The following is a 24,705-nucleotide window of genomic DNA, read 5'->3' on the forward strand; positions in this document are numbered from 1 at the left end:
TAACGATGCCGTTGTACATGTAAGCGCATTTCACCCGATTAATGTAATTAAATTACCAACAAGAGGCCCACAGGCCTTGACGGTCTTCCGAGTGGTTAACCCTAAAATGGATTAAATAAGGAGGCCCATGTGTAAATATCTGACTGTGATACCCCCCTCCCCCAAGTCAATTTCATATCTCCGTTCCAGTCAGAACGATGTGAATTGTTTCAAACGTTTATTTTGAAAAGCCCTACGGGGCTGTTCCAAGGAACACCCTAACATAATACCATTGTTTGTTTTTACACAAATTATATAACGTGTTTGTAGTAATAATTTTACTAAATCACTCTCATTAAAGAAAAAGAGAAGTCAAACTTACAGACATAAAAGGCAGACCTAGACAACATTGAAATAGTAACCATCTCAAAGGCCCCGCTTAAATAATGGCGAATTTTGCTTTGACTTTGACCTATACCTTAAAAAAAATATACAGCTGGCATAGACATTCTAATTCAATCACATTACTCCTAACGTACAGGCATTTTTATTAAATCTGAGTAATATTAGACAAATGGGGAAATAATGTACGGTCTAAAACTGATCATAAAGAGATCTGGTATGACCTTTATTGGACGCCATTTACTAAAAAGCCCTGTTAAAGTAAAGTACTAGCAAATAGGGCTCAGTGGAAATAATAATATGCTCTAAAATTAAAGATTTTTGTGTGTGATCTGATATGACCTTGACACTTGACCTACAAACATAATTCAAGGTCAGTGCATACCCCATGTGGGTGAAGTATGAGTCGAACTAGACCAAAGGGAATGAAGATATTGTCTGGACAAGGATTTTTCATATTAATCTGGGATGAACTTTGTATTTGACATTGAAAATAGTTCACGGTCACTTCACACTCTTTTAAATTACTCAAAAGCTCTGTTTATGTGACATAAGATCCAAATAAGGCTAAATGAAAAGTATATATATGCTCTGAACAAAGGATTTTAGCGTGGTCTGATATGACCTTGACCTACAAACTTCATTCAAGGACACTGCATATCCTTGACCATAGACAGTGGGGAGAAAAGAAGCCCCGGACAAGGATTTTATATATAATTCTGCCATGACCTTAACCTTAGACCTAAAAACATGGTTCAAGGTCACCGCAAATCCTTTACCCAAAGGCACTCTGTGGGTGACGTAAGAGCCAAATTGGGTCAAGGGGGAAAGAAGAAATGCTCCGGACTAGCGATCTCAGACGGGCAGACGCACTAAAGGACAGAAAGGCGGACGGACAAACTGTATACTACAGAGCGCCCGCAAAACAGGATAGTATTTAACGAAAATTGGGATCAAAAATTTTGTACAGCTTTTGTGAAAATAAAAATAAAAAAAACTGGGATATGTTTGGGGGGTTGCTAAGAAGAAAGTTGCAGCTCGTGAAGTAAATAAAAAGGAAAGATGTAAAATGGTGAAAAGAGAAAAAAGAGTGGATAGTTAGAGAAAAGAGTGGACAGTTCAGCAAGAATGGGTTAAATGGATTTTTAGTGAAAAAAGTCAGATTGTTATTGTTAACAACATGGTCTATATGTGGAGAAAAGTTGATAAATTCAACCATCAACTCGCGTGTCCTGCTTCACGGCGAAGGCTAAGTGTTGTGATCTCAAGGTGTGTATGTTTTTAAGGTATTGGCACATTGACTGATGTTCAAAGTAATAATAATGCTCAAGAGCACTTGGTATTTAGCCCGTAATTGAAAGGCATTTCCCAAACAACGTTTATACATAATGCCCATGTCTGTACATTGACCTACTGATAGAATAAAGTATAATGTTATAATAATATAATATAATATCAGCAGCGTTACCCTGATACCTAAAACCATATACTTCACATTCAATAGCAGCATTATTTATTGGTCATAACGCCTAATTATTTGCATAAAGCATCGAAAGGGGGTGCTTTTGCCACCCCTTCCCTCTCAAACTTGTTATACCAAATATTTTCTTTAATTTATATATAGACAATTGAGGTATCACGGAGTTGCTCCTCACTGGAGCAAGTATAAAGTTGAATTAAAAAAAGGAAATTAAGGGAGTAGAATTTTCATGAATTTGGTATTTTTGGATTAAATGAGATTGCGTGCGACATTTTTTACAGATGTACTATCATTGTCTTTAAAATTCGAAACAGGCATATTTGGCAGCAAAGGGTTCTCGTGTTTTTTTTTGTTGTTTTTTTTTTTAGAATAAACGAATCGGACTACTGGCAATTATGGGAGGTGGTCTTAAATTTTCTTACAATATTTGTTTAGAAATGAAAACTACAAACTTGCTGGTTTTCAGGCCATTTTGATCATGGATTGTAAAATCGCGCTGTTTTGGCCTTTGTCTTCGGGGGATATGTTAATATTCACTACGTTTTTAGTTTTTGAAACATCTTACTCTATTCCAATGTAAAACTATTTTTTAATTGTATTCATGTGTAAATAAAGAAGCAGATGATATAATATACATGAGTTTTTGAACAAAAATAATTCAACATTTGATATAAAAATAACTTTTATGGTCAATTTGTGAATTGAAGAAAAACCTTGGTGGACAAATCAAAATCGTCACGAATGTAACCTATGGAAACCCGTTAATGTGACACATTGTGATTTTTTTCGCATTTAATATCTTAAAGAAATTTTTAGTAAATCAAACAAACAAATAAAATCATTCTGTTTTGATAAGGAAATTTGTTTTGCCTCGGACTGGAAGGTCTCGACGTCATTGGATGAATAGCGTCACGTGATTGCCTTATAAATTTCTTTACACGGCGAGCGTCAAAATTTATACGGCAACATGGCGGACGTAACGTTATTTAAGCTGATTTTTTACACAAATGTTCAACCATACCTTTGTTTTTTAGCCCCAAAATATTTAGAGTGACCCCCCTTTGCCCGTGACGTAATATTATGATCCTACAATATGGCATCCAGGTTTGCACAGGCGGCTGAAGAGAAAGGCAAAAAATTAGAAAATTAAGCTATGAATTTTAATATTATGTATTATCTTTTGTTTGTTTACATATCAAACTTTAGGCCCTCGACAAAACAAAACACTTATTAGGTTTGTTAGTGACCGTGTAAAGAAATTTGTGGGATCGGTAAAGTCCATAGAAGGCTCGGCTCCGCCTCGCCTTCTATGGACTTTACTGACCCCACAAATGCCTGTACACAGTCACTAACAAACCTAATAAGTAATAATGTGGGCTAAAGCAAATCGTTTAGAAATTCCCTATTGCTGGAAACCTAATAGCATCGGCCCTTTTTTCGCAGATATGCAGCATCATTTAATATTACACTAAAGCTGAGGACATGTTTGCTCATTACAAATATTTAATTTGTAGTACCATATTACATGTATGAATAAATATCCTTCAAAAGTATCTCAAGATTTACATTGTTATTTTAGCCTAGTTACCATAGCATCGGGTTTTGATTTAAATTTATATTGTCTTAGTTGCAAAGCCACAGACTAAAAAAAAATCCAATCAAAATAGTATTTTTTAAAAAATAAACTCAAATCATTTGACAAGGAAATTTTCTTTCATTTAAAAATTCACAATATTTCGTACTTATTATTTTGAAGTTTTGAAACTGCTGCAACTAAGTTTAATTTGTCTTCAAAATAGCTTATAATCACATTTTCTAATCGTTTGCTTGTTAACACAGTAACCGGTCCTCATAGCAACCGTTCAAGGTTGCCTTTCATATTATTAACCAGTGTGTATCAATTTATTAAATATGAAGAATATCAATGACTATGCTAGGCCATTGAATTTTTATAATAAAATAAAACTGATTTTACAAACACGCTGTAATCTTTCTACGCAATTGCGCGTAAATTACATAAATCTCTTCACAAAATGTTTCAAAGATTGTCTTCTTATTCCTGAATTAAATAATGATTTATTTGTGAACAGTTATCAAATTCCTCATTAATTCAAGGAATATACATGAAGAAAGGACAGGGCAGCAGCGATGTCTTTAAATGACCCCTAACCTTTGGTTTGTTGAGGGGTTTGGTAGTATGGTTACGTGAAATGAATATAATTTTCAAGAACCTTCCTAAGGGGGTGGGGCACAACGAAATGTGTAACTATACAATGACACGTTGCTTGACAAATAGCATTTTAGTTTTAAAAGGTTGTTCTCAAAACCGGTGCGTCTTTTTACCCCAATGAACCCCAATGATACCACAGTGAACCCCAAATGATAGCCAAATACACCTAATGATCCGCTCGTATATAAAGCACTAAAAATGGCTAGCGACACGAAAAATTGAAATTGTGAAAATTCGCGTTGTTAGCCATTTTCAGTGCTCTATATATTCAATTTACTGGCTTAGTATCTATACATTAGACCCGACACGTTAAAGGTGCCTTGTGTTATTAATATTGGGGATATGTTTTGTATAATTTAACACATGTATACAATGTACTTTGATCATGTTTGGTTTTTTTTTTTACGAAACTTGAGGTACTGCTAGCAAGCTCACAAATGAAAATATCAAAACTGAAGTCTTTCTCTAACGGAAAAGAATCGATATGTCTCTTTTTCTTAAAGTTATGTTGAACTAGCACAAATGAACAAAGCTCCCATCAGGACATAATTACAGGTCACAAACAATCTTTGAGTCAAACTTTTGCTCATTTCCCATTACAATATATGGCCCAATCAGTGAAAAATGGCACGTAGTTGACATTTCATTTGTGTAACATGTTGTTACATAAAATTCATTAAGTGCATCAATTATGAACATACTTAGTATCATATGGGTATTTCAAAGTTCATTGGGGTTCATTGGGGTAAAAAGACGCACCCCTAAAAACGGTCGTTAAGGAGAAAATATATCCCACATAAAGAGCCCCCATTATATCAATAGGTATAGAAATAAATACGTGAAATAAAATAACAATAATGGTAAATATTTACTTTTTCCAGTGTCTTTGCCTGTGATAACACTACGTATTGATTCTGTATTATATAACACATAACTTCAAATGTCGTATAATTGGGGCCCCAGCGGAGTTTGCTTATTTATATTTAAATTTTTAATCGTACAATGGCTTAAAATTATATACATATAAGTAATAAGGAATCATTCTTTAAAAATTATAAGGTGATAATTTCGGTCGGGGCGTAATCAAATCTATCATAAAGCCTTTCGGGCTTTATTGGGTTTGATCACGCCCCGAACAAAATTATCACCTCATAATACTCAAAGAATGATTCGTTATTCATTAAATATACACATAACACTCTTTTGCATAATATATCATAGATAGTGTTTTACCCTTTGTATTGGGTAATGACCCTTACCTTATTTTACACCTTTTGTCCATATGCAAGAAAAGTGAGCAAGCTTACAAACCTCCGCTCCCCCATTACTTGACAGTGCTACACGTATTGAAAGTCTGAGTATGCATTAAATACATGAAATAATTCAATACAGAAGGACAACTTCATAAAATACCTCTTGCAAAAATTCAAATCTATATCCTTTATTTTAATAACAACATTCTTAATTTGACACATTTTTCGTCTTCTATCTACATATATCTACAAGTTATACAAATTCTGTGCAGATGTGTTTATTTTTATATTCAATGTATGGCCGAAATTATAAATTCAAAAAGGTCAAAATTCCAATAAAAATATTTTTGAAAAGGAATTTTCCAGTAATATTATGCACATATAGCCATTGTGTAATAAACAGCTGTAAATTTGTAGTTTTCTTTTACACAAAACAGGGCTGACCAACGGATGGACGTGTGAAAAACAGTATGTGTCAGAAAGACTACAAATTATATACATTGTTTTTAAACAGAAGTACCATTATACATATGTATACTGTTGGGTTTTCACTTGTAGGAAATAAACAAAGTACAGTGCTCATAGCAGTTACCTGACAAATAGAAGCTAGCAAAAACAAAGATATATACATGTTGTTCAATATCTTGTAAATGCAGCATGTGGTTCAACAGGAATTCCAATCAGTGAAGTACGTAATCTTTATCGTCCTTGTGGTCATTCTATATATTACAACGAACCAATGTTTTTATGATACTTTTTCGATGCTGGTGCGTTGCATCTGTTTAGTCCCTGTAGTAAACTTGAAGCTTTTGGAATGGGTTCAGGTTCAGTCGATGGAAACCCTAGATTCCTTATTTCCACTGCAGTAAACCCCGACTTGTCGGGTTGAGGAACGGTCGTTAGTTCGGTTTCATTTGATTCCCGAGAGTCCCTCCTTTCCCTATTGTTGTCCGCCTTTTTATGTTTATCATGTTGCCAGCCTTTTCTTGTTAAAAAAATCAACAATAAATGATCATGATATACAAAAGAAAAAAAAGGTGAAATATGAATAAGTTTAATTAGTTTCTTAAAGGTGCTTGGTCCGATTTTATATCAAATTTTGTGACCGCTTTTAAGCGATGGTTATGCTACAGAGTGCCGTTAGCAAAGGATGTGCAGTGACCTTGAACCAAGATTCTAGGTCTAAGGTTAAGGTCAGAACAGAATTATCTGGCTCAATCTTTACCCACAGAGTGCTTGATTTTGAAAAAGAGTGTGTAGTGACCTAAATAAATCTAGGTCAGAGGTCAATATCATATAAGACTACCAAAGAAATTTTTCAGAGCAATTTATTTACTATCCCATAAGTCATATTTGGCTCAAAGTTTACATTAACAGAGCTTTAAGGTGAAGAGTATGCAGAGCTCCTCTACAAAGTTTCAAGGCCGAATTTGAAGGTCCTAGCAGGTCTCCTCCAGTTAAGGCGATAAATTATTTTCCAATGACCTAAGTTTGCTTTTATTAAACCCCAAAAATTGCTATAAAACCCCAATGCTACTCCTCTCAAACGGTGACACTTAGGTGCACGAAACCTTCACAGATAATCTCCGTCTTAAGAGTAGTGTTGCTTACAATGTATCTTTAAGAACAATGATTTCGCACTCCAGGCTAAGGATAGCTGTCTTTTTTGTTTTGAAGATTTTGCGAAGAATAAAAAAAATATATATAAAAACCACTGTTCCTAGTGACACAACATAACGTTCACCTTTCCGCATGTAAAAAAGTCGTGTCGTTAAAGTTTCTCTGTTATCCACCCTAAACAAAGACATTGATTTTTTGACCTTGAACACTATTAGAGACATTTACATATGCAGTAGGTATCAAAAGATTGAACTTCAAGGTAGGAAACTGATAACAAAGTCAGAATATCACTGTGTTCCATGGTACAATTATCTATACTATAATTCAATTGCAAGTCATCCTCGATTCACAGTTTGCTGAATTACCCAATATCAATTTAAATTTATAAATACCTTAGGACTCAAACGATGATCTTTTAAAAGTGAGAAATAGTTCAAGATTTCTGTTTCAAACGCCCCCTTAGCTTTACAGTTTAAATACTCGGCTAAAAGATATGTTTACGGGGATGTTGCATTGCAGCAGACATTAAAAGTACCGATGATATCATTTAACAAATTACGAAGTTTTCCCAAATGACCCCATCTTCGCTAGCCAAGTGTTTTCGGTCCACTCTGCTCCCCACAAACCCTTGGCAGATTAAGCGATTTAAACTGTGGCTGACAGGTGCGACATCTAGCGAATGCACTGAAATTAAACTACTGGGTTCAACCAATCGCGCGATAGCTTTCATAACCTACTTGATAAATATCGTAAACAAGACAACATGGCGGCTATCAGTGTAAAAATATCGGAGATACAGAACTTTTTTCAGATCCAACTGACAGAAAATCAAATTCGTGGGATAAAGGGCTTAGCGGCTGGCCAGGACGTTTTCGTAGGCACACGGACGGGAAGTGGAAAATCTTTAATTTACGAAAGTTGTCCAATTATCTTTGGCGAGTCGAGTGTGTGTGTGGTAATATCCCCACTTCTCAGCATCATGAAAGAGCAGGTGAATAGACTATCTGGTCTAGGTTTGAAAGCAACATATATTGGGAAAAAAGATTGCTGTATAGACGACGTTACGAGGGGATATTATCAGTTTGTCTTTGGAAATCCTGAAGTGCTGGTTGGAAACGACAAATGGAGAGGAATATTTCGACATCCCGAATTTTCTCAACGACACAAGTTGACAGTTATTGATGAGGCACACACAGTTTATCAATGGTAGTGTATATATGAATTAATACCTAACAGTATAAATACAGTTTATTTTATGATAATACAATTTAGAATACCCTTATAGGAATATTCATGCCCAACATTTCATGATTAAAAAATGTATTAATTTATTTGAATTTGAAATAAAAATAGCTAACACTTGTCAAGTAAGAGTGTCAAATATTTAAGCATTGAATCATTATTTCATGAAAGATATAGTAAATTGGCAAATAAATTATTAGTGACATAATTTCATCTACAAGGACTGACTGTTATTGCTATTATGTATTTCATAGGGGCGAGAAAAAGGATTCTGATGATGCCTTCAGGGAACATTTCTCAAAGATCGGCGAGTTGAGGTCCCTCAGTTTGAACATTCCACTACTCTCTCTTACAGCAACCGCAAGTCCGTCAAATAGGAAACGAATCCTGAAAAGTTTATGTTTCCGTGATAATCACATTGTAATAATTGACAGTCCTGACAGACCAAACATCAAGATTAATGTTAAATGTGTAAAAAATAATTCTGACATTAGTGACATATTTTCATGGGTTATTGACGAACTCAACTCAAGGAAAAAAAATGAACAAAGAATTGTGATATTCTGTGAAAGCATTAAAGACTGCGCCGTTCTCTACACCATGTTCAGACGGAAATGTGATGCTTCTTTAGTACAAATGTTCCACAGCAAAACCGCAGAGCACATCAAGGAAAAAATTCGCATTGATATGGAGTCAGAAGATGGCCAAATTAGGGTCCTTATTAGTACAAATGCTGCAGGAATGGGAGTGAACTTTAAAGGCCTGCATAATGTTGTTCACTATGGACCTCCACGTGACCTTGACACACTAGTACAGCAAATGGGCAGGGCAGGAAGAGATGGTGAATTCTCTGTTGAATTAATTTTATACAAAAATCATAAGGGACATTTAAAAAAAATAGACAGCGACGTTCTTTCATTGATAAAATCAGAGGATCAGTGCCGAAGAAACATTTTGTGTAAAGCATACAACGCTCATTCACACATTTTTGAACACTTGCATGAATGTTGTGATTTTTGTGAAAAGACCTGCAAATGCTTAGACTGTCCTAGGCTATCTCATCCTGTATTTAATGCAATTGAGCCACAGGAAGAGGACGCATTTCAACGTGATGTGACTGATGAGAATAAGATAACTCTCAAACATAAACTAGAACTTTTACAAAGTAATCTACCTAAGTTATTTGGCAACAATTCGGAACTAAGTGTAGAAACTATTAAGTGTATTACTGACAATTGTCACAGAATATTTACAACAAGCGATGTGATGGAATATGGAACAATCTGGCTGCTCGACACTGCTGAACAAGTGATTAAGATTTTTGATGATGTATTTGATGATATTATAATATATGGTTCATCAGACTCTGAAAACGACTTCACTTGATGTATTAAGTTGTGCATATTGAAGTTTAATTTTGTCAGAATTTAATAAAAGATAAGTAAATTTCACAGATAAAATTTTATTTTATGTATATTTTCAATCACACTTAAATAGCCTACATCATGCAAGCAGAATTTTTAGCATGGTGTAAATTTAGAACCTGAATAGTTCTGAATTATTTTCTCTAGAAGTTATTCTAGTGATTATATGACTCACTTTAAGAACCCGTGAGAACCTCATTTTTTCAAAATGGAATAAGTTGGGTTTTTTTAAAGTTAAATTGATTCCAAAATTACTAAAAATTCAGCTTAAAAATACATAAAAAATTATAACAAGTCAGAATCTAGCTATTATTGCCCTTTATGTTGACTCGTTAAAATGAATTCTCAGTTCATATTAATTGATAACACACATTCACAATGTATAAACTTTTACATCATTTCAAACGATGCTCTCTCCTTTTGCTTACTTATCCAAATGTGCAGTTTATGAAGGTTTACCTTTTCAAAAACATCTTTTATGTTTTTGAAATTTTCAAATTGGCGCCCTTGAATGTTTTCAAAGAAGTCACCTGCCATCAACTCCATCAGCATCAAATTTATGTCAGAAGATTTATCAGTCTTTGTCCTTGATTTACCAGAGGGTTTCATTGACACCTGATACCTAATATTCTCTCTCAGCTCATCTTGGATTTGACATGCTAATGCTGTAGTCTGGGCACTATTAAAGGTAAAGTTTGAACCCTGCTCTTTTATTTTCTTCTTTACTAGCTGAACACAAATTTCCACTAAGTTGTCATTTGGAATGTTTCCATCAATAGTTCCGTTAAGATTTGCTGTTGTATTCCATTTTTATTCAAAGGCTTGCTTAGGTGTTAAGATGGCCTGTTCATAGGCCATCATTCTCCACAGCCAAAGCTGATACTTGGTATGTCCGGCAACATTTGCACACAGCATTTCAAATTTTGCATTCAAAAATATCCGGTTTCCGTCGCCCATTTTATAAGCATCAGATGTATCTCTTAAGATAAGAGCAGCTTTCATGAACGACGACCGCCATACTGCAACCTTGTCCCCCTTTTTGGGTTCTTCTCGTGCAGCAGTAAGGAAATGCCAATTGTGTTCTCTCTCTAGATGGCGTTTAAAGTGTCCAATTGTCTTGTAGTTTTTCTGACACGTGCACATATACTGACTGGTGACGGCATCAAACATGCTATGTAGCCTGGCATTTTGTGCGTCTAGCCTGGCAGCTTCTTCAACCAAATCTTGGAGATGAGTTGATCCTGGGAGTTTAGAAATTTGAAAAGTTTCATTAGAACAAAATAAATGTTAACCGAACATAATAATATATAAATAGTGCCTGCTTGGGAGGGTACCAGTTGAAATTGACACCCCTCGAAAACCATTGAATATCAATTTCAACTGGTACCCTCCCAAGCAGGCACTATTTATTTTATTATACTGAATGTCTTTATTTTATAGCAAATTTTACTGCTTTTATATAGAAAAGACGTGAGTTCTACGGCGAACCGTACGCGCATAATATACGCGCATGTAACAATTCGTTCTATCGGCTTGTTGCCAAGTGTGTTGCTAACGCCGAGGGTATTAGAATGAATTGTCAACTGCGTCTAAACCAATCAGATTTTAGTATTTAACATGAAAGTATAATAATTACTATTATTCTATAAAACTTATACCTATGTGTCTCCTCAAAGATAAATAATAATTAGTATTGTTTTATAAAACTTATCCCTATGTGTCTCCTCAATGAATAATGTTCATGGAATTAACCTTGATTGATTTTTATGGTTAGATGGTTATGATTTTGCTATAAACTGCATAGGTGGAAAAGGAAGAAAATCGGCTTAAAAAAATGACTTAAATGTAAACTATGAATAATCAGCAGGTGAATTATGTGTTGTATTCAAAACAAAAAGCATATATTAGTCATATACTGTATTGATTTTCCTTGCTTAATTAATAGAATGTCATATTCATTATGAGAAAGAGAATCACGGTATGAACTTTGTACATGTTTCAATGGGGTTACATGTAATGTTAACCTTGCAAGTTGATATGTTTGTTGATCACTGCCTCAGCCAGATTTCTAAGCCATGATAGCTGCTCCTCATTTGAATACATTGATAAAATGTTGGGGTTCCACTGTTGAGGAGATCCATTTAGGTCATTCAGTCCCATAACATCCATTGTGGCCCCAAGTATAAATGCATCCAAAGCATCCTCCACAAAAGCATAATGAGCTCTATGAAAATTTTATGGATTATATGGATGTATAACTACATGTACAATTTTCAGTACACCCCCCCCCAAAAAAAAAACCCAAAAATAAACACACAAAAAACAAACAAAACCAAAACAGACTGACAATAAAATATCTGTGTTTATCTCCTTAAGTTAGGAAAATTAAACCAATTAATAGACATACCTGTATGCTTCAACAACTTTATCTTTTCCAGTAACATCCACTCTGTGAATGACATTTCGAAGTTGATAGAGTGTTCCTTGTTCAAATGCAGAGGATGGTTTGTAGAACTCCTGGTATATAAACTAGTCAAGAAAATACAAGAGCAATTATTGATACATGTATCAGATTAATAAAATGAATTGCAAAAATATTAAATAATATCCCCGATATACATGTACTGACTACTGATATGAAATATATATATTAACAAAGTATGCCTTTTTAGAAAACATAATTCATCAGATTTTTACTTTTTATGATTGATGTGCCATAGAAAAAAAAATAGTTGATTCTTTTGAAGTAAATTTGACAATTCAAACATTACAAATTCTTTCACTTCAACTGTTAGTAGGCTTTAATTTGTGAACAATATGCAATGTTAGTTAAATTTCAAATTTCATGCAAACAAACCTGAAGCATCATACTAAGGCATTGCATAACACTTGGGAAATTGTATATAATGGATTAAAGTAAAGTGTTTAATAAAAAAAGTGGTGGCTAAACTACCAGCATCCATTTTCAATACCTATGCATTTTGACTGTGGAATCACTTATATGTGTGGGGGTTATTTTTTTTTTAATTCATTGTATTTTTTATATTAAACTTGAGGCTCATAGAATTTTTACTATCTTGTTTAAAAATGAATAATAAATTCATTTATCAAGGATGTAAATTCACAGGTGAGTATCCAAAAATCTTGAAATCACAAATAATAATAATTCTACAGTAATTCATCTAACTTGTAATAAAATAATGATAATGGAACACTTACAAGAGTAACAAACACAAGCAGAAACCATCCAAATAACCAACAACTCCAAAACAGGAACTGAACCAATTCTTAGAACAGGAACAGAATATCAACCAAGGGGAATACCAGCAAAAAGTTCATCATTCTGTGAAGGCCCTCTGGTCTGTGAATAAGTCCTCCCAGTTTGTAATAATCTGTTTCACAGTTCTGCATTGCGAGTTGTGCTGTGTATGCTCGCTCATTAGTAAGCACATCACCACCAAATACTTTCCTTTCTAAAACTTCTGCTTTTTCCCCAAGAGTATGTGCTATATACTTCTGATGAATGTGCTCCAATATGCTAATTATGTCATCATGCAAATTTTCATTTTTGTCAAGCAAATCAAGTATGAAATGAGTTGACTTTTTTGAGGTTTCCTCCATGAAAGGATGATCGATGTGTTTTGGAACACAATGAGCAAAAGACTTTAAGCATTTAACATGTCTTGTGATAACCTTCAGTATATGATGGTTCATGTTTCTTTCCAAAATATTGATGTCTTGGGCATTGGGTAAAAATGAATGGTTTGGTAGTGATAAAATGTCATGCTTGGGTTTATCATCCAGCATAGTTGAATCTAGCACTCTTCGTTGTAAACCAACTAAGATAAACCAGTGAAAACTTTTCCTTTGATTTTCTTTTGTCATAGAAGAAGTCGATTTAAGAATGTCCAAATTGTCACCAATTATATCGAACGGGGGCTGAATTTCAGATTCTTTTAACTGACTTTCAATTCGAGAAATGTACTTCTCCCCATAACATTTTGTGGACTTGTCATTTGACTGGGCAACACAACTACTTGGATCTACCTCAAAGCTTGAGCACATGGACACAGCAGGACATTGTACCAACCCAACTTTAGTGAATATATTAAGTGGCAGAAGATGGCAAGCTTGTGGGACGGTAGATGTACATGTATAGTTGCATGAATCTGTTGTGTAGCATGACATATTTGACTTAGCAGTGGCTGTGTCACTGACGTAGGCAGTTGAAAAGTTCATGTCAAAGTATGAGTGCATTGTCACTCTAGAACATATACCTTGCTGACTGGAGTCTGTGAAATAACTGGAACTATCAGTCACATCTTGTTCATGGAGTGCAGATACCATTTCTTTGGTTTTCTTCTTGTTGAACTGAAGACTTGATTGATGCACCTGACATAGAATTGTGTTCTCTATCTTCTTCTTCTGAATGTCAATCAGTGAAACATGCTTCTTGTGAGTAGCTGAACAGCCCACAGAAAATCCAAGGCATCTAAGCAAATCTATTGTCTAATATGAAATGAAATGTAGATCATGTAATACATACTTATGTGCAATCACACATTAACACAAATCTAAATCTTAATTGTAATTTGATAAGGAAAACAATGGCAAGTGAAATGTTTAAAATCATAATGAATTTACATCAGTCTGAACATTAAATTGTTATCATACTGTCCAAATCTAATATGTTTCAAAATATAAAACCTACGAGGTAGGGTGATACAATCAACAATAAACAAACAAATAAATTACTTCGAGTAAATTAGCTGTTTAAATGATGATTACAGTGAGTAATGAATATCCTAAATATAATCCTTGTGTCCTGAATATTTTGAGTATTTTTTTCAAAGATTGCATTAATTTTAGATGAAAAAAGTAAAACTGGAAATGATTATTGTAAAAAATGAGTTTGTTTAGGGACTGAATTTTTAAGTCCTTAACCTTAGAATGAAGGTGATACTAGTGAGAATAATTGAATAAATGCACATACTTCATCAGTGGCTCCACCATGGTCTAATAACTGACCTACAGCATGGTGAATAAGTGACATATTTTGGTTTCTGTGGTGCAAAATAACTGCTGCTGAAGATACCAAAGCTACAGGCTTGGTAGTGTTCATAGTATCCTCCAGTATCTGGGAGAAGGCTGGAGCTTTCTCTTTCAGTTCATTTGCAATTTTTAGAAAATCAATTGAAATTATGTCCTCAGAGGTATTGCCCCTCAAAATTGAAGGATCATTTTTACCACAAAGAAGTTTACATTCTTCTTTCACACACTTTGAAAGAACTTTCACTGCCTTCTCTTTAAAGTTTTTAACTTTCACCAGTTTATTAAGAATGACCTCTGGTTTATTGCCTCTGACAATTCCCACCATCACACTATACAGTCCTTTCTCTCTTATTATTTTTGTCCGAACTTTTCTGTCATTTTGTCCTCTGTATGATATCTATAAGTTAATTTCAATATAATAATTATAATACATGTATATTGTTTGATATAATCTAAACTTGTGATTCTTTAACTATAACTACTAAAAGCTGATATATATGAACCATTCATGAGTACCTTGGCTTTCATTGGGGAGAACAGCAATTGTTGAGGCCGCTTTCTGGAGGAAGCTGAAGTTTCCATCTGCAACACTGTTTTCCTGGGTGTTCCAAGAATATGCACCTTGGATTTGCGTGGGGTTGGAGTGTGGAGAATTGTCCTTTTGGTGCGGTTAATACATTTTGTAGGGGTGACGGGACATGTAACCACACGCGAGGAAATTCCAACTGAAGCCTTCGTTGATACGGACGTCTCTATTGCCCTCGACGATAGTTTATTTACAGTATTTTTGTTCCGTAATTCTTGTAATATGGAAGCTTTTTCCACAGCTAATGCGTTTAACTTATTTTCAACGTCAAAGTCAATTTTCTCTAATTTGTTCAATTTGTTGAAACATACATAACACAAATAATGGGAATGTCCGTCATTTTGACTCGGGCTGTAATTCAGAACTTCTGTCAGTTGTTTTAAAACCTTAAATGATGATGAAAAGATTAATCGCCGGTATTTTAATGGTACCGGACCCCAACACAGTCGGCACATGCCTCCACTTACGGAGGCAGCCATTACTGTTTTTGCATGACGTATTTGATTATGAGAGATATCTTTTCATTGGATCCAAGCTTTACCCTTGGAACCAATGAAAATTAGCCACAGTTTTTATCGCTAAATCTGTCAAGGGTTTGTGAGGAGAGGTACGGATCAGAAACCCTTGACTTGGGAAGATGAAATGACCCAAGTGTCAACAATTCACATTTTAAATCTACGTACACAATAAGTTTTCGTTCTTGTGAATTTTCCGAGTAAATAATGATAATGTGTCAATAAAGATACATGTATTTAGAATATTTTACCTTTTATCATGTTCATAAGTATTTCATTTACAGGTACATATATGTGCATATCTAATAAAATCGTCCTAATGTTACACTATAAGACCTTGGGACAGGCTACAACATAATATTTATCTTAATCGGTAGATGTATATAGGAATCACCTTGTTCGTCCGTCTGTCTGTGCAATTATGTCCGGACTACATCTTTTTTATGGAAAAAAAATTGGAAGTTCTTCACAAAATGACCTTACGGTATGTCATGATTTTGACGATAGGTCATTTGAAAAAGTTTAAGGTCATTGGAAAGAAAAAGTGTATAATTTGTGTCCGGTCTATGCCTTCCTTATGGAGAAACATTTGGCATTCCCAATTCAGTTAAAAAATTGTTTATGACCTGGGGTGTGTCAAGAACTTGACAAAGGTTAAGTTGTTCAAGTGTTTAAAAAAATGCATACTGCCTGTCAATGTCATATCTTGTAATGGAATGGAAAATAATTAGAGGAAAATAATTAAATTTACATATATGTAATTAAACTAATTGAGAAATTCATTTAATCTGTAAATTTGTCCTGATCATGAGTTTTGGTCATTTTTGCAAGTTCAAGTTCACTGTAAGAAAAATGATGCATACATTACTTTCCAATAGAGAAATGCTTGAATTATTATATTTTCTTAGTGGGGGTTATTATTTGTGAGCTTCCTCGCAGTACCTCTAGCAATGTCAACTTTTAATTTTTTCCGATGCAATTGTCGCTTTCAAATTCCTTTCTACAACGTTCACTCTCCCACATCACCATGTATTAGGCTATGCATGTACGCGGTGAAATACAAATATCAATACCGTTACGTCCCTCTGTTTCTTAAAGTGATCAAATACAAAAGTTGGAGCGATTTCATAACATCATGAACATGTTACCTTTAAAAATTCTTCTTATTGAAGATATTTATTCCCACAGCTTGGGAATATTTGCTGAACTACATACCTCCTAGCAATCGTGAATATGCAGGCAATCACCACTAGTATTCCAGCTCCAACGATGCCTCCTGCAATAATATCTGAAATAAGGCCAAAATGTAGTACATATATCCTTAGTAATATTTTTAATATTTGGGCACGGAATGTCATTATTTCAGAAGAGGACATTATGGACATTATATACAATTGAATGCATTTCGTTTATCTCCAACAGCAGTAAAAGTACATAAGAAAGTATGTAAATGTTTTATATTTTTAGTATGCTGCATTATTGGTCAAAACCCCTGGTCCAAGTGTAATGAATTATACAAATTAGCTAGAGTGTTTCATAGCCATACCTTAGTTTTTCAAAAATATATAGGGAGTAGAGAAGATTTTTTTAATTTAATACTTTCACACTTGATGGCCATATCGTTCCCGCCCTAGGACCAAGGGAACATAAATTTCACAATTTTGGTAGAGGACTTCATGGGCATTATAAGTATGCATTTAGTTTTCCCCCACATGTATGGAAGTAAGAAGATTTTCGAAAATTTGACGTTTATTATAGTCTGTCCTGCCCATGAATTGATGACCCGAGAGTGATTAAGTAATGAATTGTACAATTTAGATTCATTCTCTCGAAAATATGCTTCAAACAAAAATTGTAATAATTGGTTTAGAAGTCAGAATGTAAAACGGACAAAGGTTGATAAAAATAGGTCACCTGACTGACTATGGTGACCTAAAAATAAATGGATTGTAAAAGTTCAATTAAAAATGATGTAATACAATTTTGTGACTTAACAAGAAAAGGTTTCTTTTGTTTGTATGATCTACAAATATTTTTATTTAAAAATGTGCCTGTATTGATTATTATTTACATGAAAAACAGATATTTACATTTAATGTTGTCTGGATCATTCGCAGCTGAAGAATCATTAACATTGAAAATTAATTGACTTGATCCCGACTTCTTGGTAGAGGATGGCATGGTAGTGTCTGATGTGTCACCACATGGTATACTGACGATTCCACCGTTTCCATCTAAAACACAGGTGTTTGTTATAGTCAAAATTGAAATAACTTAGTAGAATATTTGTTGCACAATATCCATCAGAACATTTTTCATTATTATTAATCAAATGTGTTATATATTAAATGTATTAAAAGAATCTACTTCTTACCGTCTGTAGTGCACTCCCCTGTAAAATAAAAAAAAATTAAATCAAAAGATATAAACTAGCAATACATATACTTACTTTAAAAATCTACTTTGTATGATGGCATACTTCGAAAAATAAAACTCTTAAGTATTACAATTTTATCAATGACGTCAAATTAAGACTTTTGCAATTCTTTCGAATCACACTCTTGATGTTTATATTATCTTATCAGTTTAACATATGGGCATGCATTTTAATGACTGACTCTGCGGTGAATGAAGATTTTTAATATATTCGATCAGTGCTTACTATCTATTCAAGATATATTACTTAACTCAGGTACTCTTTACACAGTTGCGCTGAAAAATATAGTTCCTTTCATCATCAGCAGATACAACATTATAACAAATTTTTAGGATATCAATGTATATTTTATACGTGAAAGAAAACAAAATTAACGTAAAATTGTTTTAAATAAATCATTCTTTTCAAAGAAATAAAAACGTGAAGTATTCATGATTCTACGCTATCTGCCTCTAGCTCAGTCTTTTTCACGAAAATATAGGTCATTCTTCGATTGACAATTTTTCATTAGTAAATATTGCTTATATTATTACAATAATTAAACTACTTTCATGATAATTGTTCGTTAGTTATCACATAATATCTTGATTATCTATTGTGTATTTCTCTTTTCGTTTTGCTAATGACGGAATGGATATGTAACGTGTGCACTGTTTGCTAGTGACGCAAGACTGGTGGCAGTATTTGCTACGGACATGAAGAACTATATTTTTTTTTTTACAAGTTCAGTGATTTTCACTTTGATTTTAACAGCGATCGACTAAGCACAGTAAATATTCAAGTAATTTAAAAGTCGAATATCTTGGATAAGGGGTAGCCCATATCTATTCTTATTTATGTGAGATTCATTGAAAATATTAATGCTTTTTTATCACAGATAAAAATAATGAACAATTCTGAATATTTTTTAACTAGTAAAGTATGTATCTAGGGAAATGAACCATATTTACGTGACTGATAACATTTAAAAAGCACGCCAATTTTTTTTAACCTTAAATGTTTAGAAGAGTCATCCTCCCTAGACGAAAAGAGAGTTTATGCATGTATTCACCAAACAGTTTGTATGATTTCCAAATTACTTTTTACAATATCTAAATGTTAAATTTGAGGTGTATTTGATTTGACAATAATCCAAACTTTATATATTCGTTTCGTGAACTATTTTTATTTGAGTACGCCTACAATGCTATCATGATAAAAAGTATCTGATCAGTGACTTATTAATATAAGATATGGCCGTAATACATTGAATAACTTTATTGCAAAGTGGCCAGTGTGTCGTTTAGAAAACATGTATGATTTTCTTGATCGGTTCGCAGATTAAAGATATGTTGGAAAATTTGCTCAACTTTAATTTAGGTAACGCTATTTATATTTAGGTCTCGTTTTCACGAAATTGTTAATTTGTTGAATGAATATATACTTGGAATCTGAGTAAAATCAGATCCTCGATCCAGGATCTGATTTCAATTGTTAATTCCACGTGATTTTTTTTAATGTAGTTGTTTGAGATTTACTTTTAATACCCTGAAAACAAATCATCTTCTGAGGGTTACTTTTTATTCATGAACTTCGAAACAAATACATTTATAAAGAAAAATGTATGGGAATAGACACAAATTATTAAAGCAAGAAAATAAATTGCTATCATTAATAAGTTAAATCAGTCTCTACTAAAAAGTGCAAATTTCTATGTTAAATTCATTCATAACTGGCAATGTATATGAACTCGATTTTAATATTTTACAATACAGATTATCAACAACTTTTATAAAGCCGTAGTTCAAGAAAATCTAGAATAATTATAGCATAACTGATATTTCATATTTAACATGCTTTGTAAAGCGATAACATCTTCTGATAAAACACTTTTTATATGTTTGTTCAATGTGCGATGCTTTAAAAGTCGCGTCTTTGTGCTACGCGTATTTGTTTAGCATTTTCGGCCCTGTCGAGAGGTTTAAGGTGTCATATTACATCAAACAGAAATTTATTTCCCAAACGCAGATTTATAACTTTTATATCAAAGAATTTCAACCATTTAAATTCAAATTTAAAAAACCACAGGTATGCTGATCTTTAACACAGTGTATCTATTTGCGAGACCGATCTCAGGGGAAATCCTGTGACTTTACATTTATTGTCTTCAATGCTTCATACGTTAACTTTACTGCTCTGAATGAATAACAATTAAAAATTCTTTACTCAAAATATGACAAGACATGTTTGTTTTGAGAATACATCAAGATATAGAAACAAGTGGCATTGTGCACTCCGATTGTAGTTCATTTCAACAGTAGTTTGACAACTGCGTTTAGTTTAGTTATGCTTACGAAATGTTGTGTAGGAAGTTGCTATGATATCTTCTCATATGGGCGGGGGGCTTACGAAAGCTCAACAACGTGTCTTATGTAAATTTATTTCACTCGACTTCAATTGAATTTCAATATGTTTCATCGAACGAGAGTCCCTGGTATATTTTTAAGTAGCTAAAAATTGATCTCTTTTGATTTTGTAGATCATTTTTTAATGTTTTGAATAGAAGTATTCTACAAACATGTACTTGAGATCAATTTGTTGTTCTTATAATCAGTTATTTATTTAATTATAAATGTAAATGTACGTATTAATCAAAACTTTAATCATATCTGTAATCATCCTGAGGCGTTTGTTTTTATAACCATTAACTTGAATTGTTGATTTCCACGGGACAATGACTAACATGAAACAGGTCACATTTTATTTGGCTAGGATGATATGGAGCTCAACTATGTGTCCCAAGAAAAAGGAAAAGGTAAGACATAAGCTGACGGATATTGAGATAAAATACTTATAAATTTATTTCTAATAAAAACATTCTAACCTTAGTGTTATTTCATATTTTTTCAAAAATATTTATGAGTTTAAGTTAAGTTGTACGTACCAGTAGCAATTTTTGATTTGAAAAGGACAGAAAGTTTCAAATAAATTTACGAGTACGTGATTATCGCTCGACTAATGGCTCAATCCGTTTAATCGACTTAGCCAACCAAGCAAAATTGTCATTTCTACTTTTTAGATATCGGTTATAAATCGTTGCAAATAAACCTTACAGCGCTAAAACTGTTTTATTATCATATTTCTTTGCACGATGATCCTGTTAACAATTTTAATTTACAATTACATGTTACGTAGAGTTCGTCACATTCAAACAAACTGTTATGTACTGAGAGAGTATTATTATTATTGTTAAACTTCAATGAAAAAAACCCCAGGAAGAGGTCTAAAATTATTTAACAAGAGAAAGCCAACATTAGGCTTGATTATTTAGGCAAAAACTTCAAAATCTTACCTTTTATCTTAGCAAACAGCAAAACAACCATAATAACGAAAAACATGTTTGCCTTACTTCCTGTTTACTGGGGTTACCCAGAAGTTTATTTTGTAAATCGAGAAACCGGTTTTTTAAATATAAAAATATCACCTATAATCATGTTTTTTTTAAAGAGACAGGGTGTGTGTGTGTGTGTGTTGGGGGGGGGGGGGATTCAAAATTCAATTTTCGAAGTCTTGATTTTTTTGCATAGCTACACGTAATTAGGCTATGGTCAGCAAAAGTCAATGGTTATCAATGTTCTGAAATGCAGAATGTAATTCTTTGATATGTAAATAAGACTTGTGAAGTATTTTTGTTTACATCTAGGTTCCCCTATCTATAAATAAAATTCAAGGCTAGAATGAAGATCTACATATGCACAAGCTAAAAGTAAAAAAAAATGATGAAATGTCTTTTTCATGCTTATTTCAATCATTTACAGTACAAAACAATCACTGATGTAGGCCATCCCTGATGTGGACAATACGGTGTAATATTTGGTTTCTTGTACCCATTCCAACATTTCACGACCTATTTACTTCAGGATAAGGTTCAAAGTGTTCCAACTTTTTACAGATAGTTTGTCTAATGATATATTGATGTTGTCCTAAAAACATTTTTGAACAATATTTTGATAATTCTATCGATATATTTTGGCATATTGAGCTTATATTTCATAAAAGTCAGGAAAAATTAACTCCAACTTTTGCCTAAAAATATCAATCTTATTTCATGTCATAACTCATTTTTTCGAGATATGACCCCTAACTACTTTACATTTACATGAGACATTAAATGTATGTCTGTTTGTATGCAAACTTTTGGAAAGATTGCATCACTATTCTTTATTTTATTTGAATTTTAATTTGATTGCTCGGAAATTTTGTAACAATCTTTTCATTTGCTGTTGTATTCATTATGTACTTGCATGATGCAGCCATCAGTAAAGCAAGGTTTTTGAAATTTTGATTTGGATATAACTTTTTTAGTCTCTACATGTGACCAACTTCATACTGTATTGAAATCATAACTAAATAATCGTTCAGACTATAAATATTTGTTTGTTTTCTTCAAATAATCAATTTTCATGCCAAATTTTAGCTATAATTTCAGGAAAAAAATCATTTCTGTTTAGGGCCAATTATCCCCCCCCCCGCCCTAAAAAAAGGCATGTGACGTAGGTCACAAATAAAATAAATGAACATCTTAGGTCCCCATTTTTATATTAATGATGTTTTTGATGATTGTTATTACTAGCATTTTAGGTGCCAACCTCATAAGGTTCTTATAAAGATAAACTTGTGGTTCGACGGAATTTTAAACATAGAACATAGTAATATATTTTCATATTTACGGATATTTTTTTGCACTCGAATAGTGTCCGTTTTATCAAAGCAATACTGTCACTTTTACAATCTGGCGTGCGACCAGATTTAACCATAATAAACAAATTATTTTCACGTGCTACAAGACTGCTGTATCACTTGTGGCACTCCTCCTATCGATTACAATACATCTTCTCGACATATGCCTTAAATATATCTAGAAAAAATGCCTATGCGCAGGAATAAAGGGATTCATTTTCTACACCGAAAGAAGACATGTTACAGAACCTACTCTCACTATCTTACAAAAGGAAAAAAAATACGCATTAAGAACTTCTAGAATGGCGCTGTTAAGCAAAGCAAGATTGTCCACTGAGTACTGTGTGACTATGATGCATAAGCAATGGTTTCTAGATATGTTTTAAATCTATAACAGGTCGATATGTATACACTGGTATAGTCAATGTAATACGAGTCAAACCGACGTGCATGTAACGTTTAATGAGGTCATTTGGATCTTTTGTACCGCAGAAGTTGCACGTATCCGTTTCATCGTCATCGGTTTCAACCGCTGCTTTCGCTTTTCCTGGCTTTTTCTCCTTTGTGTCATTGTTAATTAGTAGCGATGATCGTGCCATTGTTACCAGCTTTTACTTGCTGTCATTGGTTTCGCCGAAAAGATGCAAACATGGAAGATTGGTGTTCTTGAATGAACCGACCCCCCACCCTTGACCAGTGAATTTTCTCCAACAAAAGACCCACAAACAGAGAAAAGTGTTGTTGGCGGTTTAGGGAAATGGCATTGGTTCAGGTTGGATTTTGTTGCAGTGCTGATGTTTCTGGAAGCTGAGACTTGTCTATGGCATCCAAATTAAAAAGAGCTATCCTGGTTTTCCTAAATGCCTCGTTAACTCTCGCTGGGGAACAAATCTCGTCAATGGTGTTGGACTATATGATGTTTGTTAATTCATTTGCCCAAGTTGTGTAGCTGTGAAGCTGACTTTTGCTTTTAAAGGACCATTGATACTGATAAAAGGTTGAAGTATGTAGGTAGTATATATGGTGGAAGGCGTGCTTCTTGGTTTTCCCGTGCATATTCTATCAGATCTAAGGTTCTATGGAAATCATGATTGTCCATATTGAGAAGAACTGGTCTTTTGGTACCGCAATTTGGATGGAAAACCACTGTCCATGTATCCACTGTCATAATATCCGGACAACGTCCTGAAACAGACTAAAATACTGTTGCCTTACCTTACTATTTGACATCCTACGCCTGCTTCCATCCGGGGCTTTTTGGGTTCGTTCTGTTAGTTCGGCGTGTCAACTTATAAATTTTTGGAACCATTCATCACTGGAACCCTTCACAACAACGAGCACACTTTAAAAATATTTCCTTAAGTTGCAGCGTCTTAAAATTGCAAATAAATGACACTGTATCCCGGATACTGATATCGGCTACATATAGCGGTTCTCTATATCTAGGATTATATCAATAAACAAGTTGTTGTCCTTTAAAAAAGGACTACAATACGTGGACCATTTGCATGTGTTTCCAACGAAAACGCGAAAGTCTTAAGATTATCAGAGATCCCATCGACTCTAGCCCTCTGCTTTTAACCACTAAATTTGTACGTTGTATTATGTATACATGTATGTATAGCCCTGACTTTCTATTTAAAGGGTTCATACTCCTAAAATAATTATGATCTATCTATGAATGAAATTTGCAGGTATAGTACATGTATCAGGCATCCGGTGAATTCTACTTTTTACGCACACATTACGATTCGCACTACTTTGTT

At 33.6% G+C, this 24,705-nt stretch overlaps 3 protein-coding genes across 4 annotated transcripts; 1 reads left to right on the forward strand and 2 right to left on the reverse strand.

Moving 5' to 3' along the window:
• Positions 1-5,513: 5,513 nt before the first annotated feature.
• Positions 5,514-21,685, reverse strand: LOC128186405 (uncharacterized). The gene is made up of 5 exons (XM_052856220.1): positions 21,552-21,685; positions 18,158-18,175; positions 17,874-18,017; positions 16,999-17,071; positions 5,514-6,329 (listed from the first exon to the last, which is right to left on the reverse strand). The coding sequence occupies exons 1-5, from the start codon at positions 21,595-21,597 to the stop codon at positions 6,071-6,073; spliced, it is 540 nt and encodes a 179-aa protein (XP_052712180.1). The 5' UTR covers positions 21,598-21,685; the 3' UTR covers positions 5,514-6,070.
• LOC128186399 (uncharacterized) lies at positions 7,547-10,147 on the forward strand. The gene is made up of 2 exons (XM_052856214.1): positions 7,547-8,170; positions 8,461-10,147. Exons 1-2 carry the CDS (start codon positions 7,728-7,730, stop codon positions 9,590-9,592), a joined length of 1,575 nt encoding a protein of 524 aa, XP_052712174.1. The 5' UTR covers positions 7,547-7,727; the 3' UTR covers positions 9,593-10,147.
• LOC128186395 (uncharacterized) lies at positions 10,155-15,898 on the reverse strand. Of its 2 annotated transcripts, none has more exons than XM_052856210.1 (6): positions 15,199-15,898; positions 14,624-15,079; positions 13,908-14,139; positions 12,038-12,159; positions 11,655-11,854; positions 10,155-10,871 (listed from the first exon to the last, which is right to left on the reverse strand). In XM_052856210.1, the coding sequence occupies exons 1-4, from the start codon at positions 15,745-15,747 to the stop codon at positions 12,119-12,121; spliced, it is 1,278 nt and encodes a 425-aa protein (XP_052712170.1). In that variant the 5' UTR covers positions 15,748-15,898; the 3' UTR covers positions 10,155-10,871; positions 11,655-11,854; positions 12,038-12,118. The 2 variants fall into 2 exon arrangements, with proteins under 2 accessions (XP_052712170.1, XP_052712169.1); XM_052856209.1 differs by having other exon boundaries at positions 12,850-14,139.
• Positions 21,686-24,705: the final 3,020 nt, after the last annotated feature.

This window comes from Crassostrea angulata, chromosome 5 (assembly GCF_025612915.1).
Source record: "Crassostrea angulata isolate pt1a10 chromosome 5, ASM2561291v2, whole genome shotgun sequence".
In the NCBI taxonomy this organism is placed as follows: domain Eukaryota; kingdom Metazoa; phylum Mollusca; class Bivalvia; order Ostreida; family Ostreidae; genus Magallana; species Magallana angulata.

What these genes read in the sequence shown, in the direction of transcription:
- LOC128186405 (XM_052856220.1), bottom strand. Translation starts at nt 21,597, where the DNA reads ATGTTTTTCGTTATTATGGTTGTTTTGCTGTTTGCTAAGATAAAAG. An exon ending in TGATCCAGACAACATTAAAT is followed by an intron (nt 17,072 to 17,873) that starts GTAAATATCTGT and finishes GCCTTATTTCAG; the next exon opens with ATATTATTGCAGGAGGCATC. An exon ending in ATATTCACGATTGCTAGGAG is followed by an intron (nt 6,330 to 16,998) that starts GTATGTAGTTCA and finishes TTTTTTAACAAG; the next exon opens with AAAAGGCTGGCAACATGATA.
- LOC128186395 (XM_052856209.1), bottom strand. Translation starts at nt 15,747, where the DNA reads ATGGCTGCCTCCGTAAGTGGAGGCATGTGCCGACTGTGTTGGGGTCCG. An exon ending in TCTCCCCAATGAAAGCCAAG is followed by an intron (nt 15,080 to 15,198) that starts GTACTCATGAAT and finishes ATTAACTTATAG; the next exon opens with ATATCATACAGAGGACAAAA. An exon ending in ATGGTGGAGCCACTGATGAA is followed by an intron (nt 14,140 to 14,623) that starts GTATGTGCATTT and finishes ATTTCATATTAG; the next exon opens with ACAATAGATTTGCTTAGATG.
- LOC128186399 (XM_052856214.1), top strand. Translation starts at nt 7,728, where the DNA reads ATGGCGGCTATCAGTGTAAAAATATCGGAGATACAGAACTTTTTTCAG. An exon ending in GCACACACAGTTTATCAATG is followed by an intron (nt 8,171 to 8,460) that starts GTAGTGTATATA and finishes TGTATTTCATAG; the next exon opens with GGGCGAGAAAAAGGATTCTG.